General features: G+C 43.2%; 1 protein-coding gene across 1 annotated transcript; it reads left to right on the top strand.

Annotated features, from left to right (window-relative positions):
- Window positions 1-252: 252 nt before the first annotated feature.
- Window positions 253-3,266, top strand: LOC122056685 (GDSL esterase/lipase At1g28600-like). Its single transcript, XM_042618755.1, has 5 exons — window positions 253-497; window positions 572-787; window positions 871-1,019; window positions 2,545-2,821; window positions 2,900-3,266. Exons 1-5 carry the CDS (start codon window positions 284-286, stop codon window positions 3,112-3,114), a joined length of 1,071 nt encoding a protein of 356 aa, XP_042474689.1. The 5' UTR covers window positions 253-283; the 3' UTR covers window positions 3,115-3,266.
- The last annotated feature ends 348 nt before the right edge of the window (window positions 3,267-3,614 follow it).

Genomic DNA, 3,614 nt, shown 5'->3' with positions numbered 1-3,614 from the left:
TAGCTCCCACTCAACGTCTCTCAACCAAAATCAGTTTGCTCTGTTTCTAAGATAACCTTTTGCCACCAGACCTGAAAGGTGTGATACATCCAACAAAACTCCACACACGAAGGTGACATTTTTCCTAAAATTAATTATTATTTTTTCTTTAATTTATTTTTTAAAAACTAATTTTTTAAATTGTTTTTTAAAAGAAATAAAAAAGAAAAAAAGGAATATAAACAGAGTGACAAAGTTTGTGCAGTCTTGAAGTAGAACAGAGCAAAGGAGCTGCTTCCTTACCATGAAGATGAAGCTCTTCAGCCTTCTCTTCTTCCTTGTCTTCTTGTCATTACTCCCGTTCTCCCACTCCGGGCGCTACAACGCCCTCTTTAACTTCGGCGACTCCCTCTCCGACACCGGCAACGTCGTCATCGCCGGCCTACCCTACGGCATGACCTACTTCGGGAAAGCCACGGGGCGCTGCTCCGACGGCCGTCTCATTATCGATTTCATCGGTATTGGAGTATATCTTCACCTGCGTTTCTCAAAAGTTGCTCCTTTTTTGATCTCTGGTTCGATTCCATTGTAGCCGAAGGCATCGGGCTGCCGCACCTGCCGCCCAACACCGTCGCCAACGCCAGCTTCGACCAAGGCGCCAACTTCGCCTTCATCGCCGCCACCACCCTCCCGTTCGCCTTCTTCCATGAGCGCAACCTCAGCAAGGGGCTCTGGGTGAACGCCTCCATCCACGAGCAGATCGACCGGTTCCAGAACCTGCTCCCCTCCATCTGCGGTTCGCCGCAAGGTCGAGACTTTCCCCTCCAATTCCCAAAATGAGGTCACTGTCGCCCTCGAATTCGCCCTAAAAACCCCTCTTTTATGACGCAGATTGCAAGGATTTCTTGAGCGGATCGCTGCTGGTGGTCGGCGAGTTCGGCGGAAACGACTACAGCACTGGCCTATTTGCCAGCCGGACGATTGCTGAGGTGAGCACTTTCGCGCCGTCGGTTGCCGCAGCAATCGGAGAAGGCATCGAGGTAAATCGAATTCGAGGAAGATCCTGCTATTTCTATGATTCAAACCTAACAGATATTAAACATAATCCCTATCATTTCGTTAATATCAAAATACTCCCTAATATTTAAAATATAAAATTAAAAGAGCACTTTTTTTTATTGAAATCACGGGCATCTTTTTAATTTTTTATTAAAAAATCATAAATCAGTTGGATGTATGATACCAACTATAAAATCATAATTATCCTTTGAATAATCTAGTGGTTAGTACATGAGATATTATCATCATGAGATTTAAAATTCGAATTTCATCAAAATCGAGATAAATGACTCTCTTATGTGTTAGTCACTATTCTAAATATTAATAGTCGTCCATGATTTATCTTCTCCATGTTGATCCTGGGATAAATTAATAGGAACGCTAGGATGAAAATATTCACTTTTTACTACCGTAATTGTTAAAATATACCTGCTGCTATAATAAATTATAATTGTCATGAACATAATTAAATGTATATTATAATCACTAGGATTTTGTAGATGTTATAAAATTAATATTTTTCTATGCATTATAGCAACTACAGGTGAATTTGTTGAACAAGTTAAATTCATCTGGCATTTTTGATTAAAAATAAAAAGGGCAAATTACATTTTACCCCATGAGGTTTACTTAAAATACGAAACAACCCTCGTAATTTTAAAAGTAACAAAAAAGCCCCTAAGGTTTGGCTAAAGTAACAAAAAGTCGCGTGATTGATCAGCGATAGTAGTCAACCGGCAAAGATAAGCAAAAGACATATACACTCCTGCGTTTCAGCGGGGAAAAAAGTAAAAAATTACCTGAAGCAACTGAAAATTAACTAAAGTAAAAAATTATTGTAGCTTAAGAGAGTCATTCCACTAATCGATTGTGTAAACCCTAAACCCACAATCGATCCCCCATTTTGAGCTTTGAGGACTTGCTGTGGGGCGCCGGATCCTTACCGAAATATAATCGATTACTCTTTACGGTGAAAGAAACAAAACGTGGGAAAGAGGAGTCTGATTGGGAGCATAAGACGAGGAGAACGACTGGTTGTGGTTTGGAGCATAAGACAAGGAGAACGAATTTTTACATTTCGGTAAGAAATTTGTAATCAAAGATATTTTGACTTTGTGGGTTTAGGGTTATACAATAGATCAATGGAATGACTCTCTCATGCTGCAGTAATTTTTTACTTTAGTTAATTTTCAGCTGCTTAAGATAATTTTTTACTTTTTTCTCTGCTGAAACGCAAGGGTATATATGTCTTTTTCTTATCTTTGCCAGTTGACTACTATCGCCGACCAGTCAAGGGACTTTTTGTTAGTTTAGCCAAACTTTAAGGGTTTTTTTGTAACTTTGAAATCACGAGGGTCGTTTCGTTCTTTAACTAAACTTCAAAGAGTAAAATGTAATTCACCCAAATAAAAAAAGTGCCCTTTATTACGATTCCACTTTTGATTTTCTGCTTAAGATATAAAATAGTAGAGGGTGTTGTCAAAATTCTGTTAACAATAAGTACAGAGATTGATCGGCCTCGGCGCTGTCGACCTCATCGTGCCAGCGTTGCTTCCGGTCGGCTGCTTCCCGCTGTACCTGACGCTCTACAACACCTCCGACCCCGACGACTACGGCCCCCGGACCGGCTGCATGCGCCGCCACAACGCCTTGTCTTGGTACCACAACAAGTTGCTCCGCCGGCAGCTCGACCATCTCCGTCTGAAGTACCCGGCCGTCTCCATCCGCTACGCCGACCTCTACTCCCAGGTCTTCGACTTCGCCGTCAATCCCCTCAAATACGGTGAGCATGAATCGCCGATTAAAGGCCCAAACACAGACGAACTAAACAGGATTAATCGGTGACCGCTTTGGTCTTCAGGATTCAGAGACGGAGCTTTGAGGACTTGCTGTGGGGCGCCGGGATCCGGGCGGTACAACTTCAATATGCGGGCGAAGTGCGATCAGAATGGCTCGAGCGTGTGCCCCGATCCGACCACGCACGTGAGCTGGGACGGGATCCACATGACGGAGACCGCCCACCGGATCATCGCCGCCGGCTGGCTGCATGGCCCTTACCTCGATCCCCCATTTTGAGCTCCGGCGACAAGTGAGGCAGCGAGACTCTGCATGCAGAATCTTGTTCCGTTGGCAGTTTGCATGAGTTTGTGAGAAATGATAGAAACGAATTATAATTTTGATGTTTTTAGAAAAAAAAAAAAGTAATATCAAATCTGTTTATCTATGGCTAAAAAATGAAAAAATTGGCAACGGTAAAAGGAGTGTTTTTTTTTTTCTATTGATGCGGTGATGGGGGATGTCCATTTGGTAAGGGATCACTTACTAGGTTGGAGGTAAAAATTAAAGTGGTCAACATCCGGATGTCAGAGGGTCAAACGAAGAACAATGTCAATGGTTGGTCAGGCAGTTAGGGCCCGACCGGTAGGAGACATGTTCGAACAGATCACCCGTCCAGCTCGGGATGACATGTAAGGCAGCTGACGCTCAATACGACATAGCAGGATGTCGAGGGAGACCGAGTAGCCGGTCCAAACGAGGGAGATCACGTTACTACGCAGTCACCGCACAGAAAGAGC

This window comes from Zingiber officinale, chromosome 3B, assembly GCF_018446385.1.
Source record: "Zingiber officinale cultivar Zhangliang chromosome 3B, Zo_v1.1, whole genome shotgun sequence".
In the NCBI taxonomy this organism is placed as follows: domain Eukaryota; kingdom Viridiplantae; phylum Streptophyta; class Magnoliopsida; order Zingiberales; family Zingiberaceae; genus Zingiber; species Zingiber officinale.
This window is presented reverse-complemented; position numbering and strand designations above follow the sequence as displayed.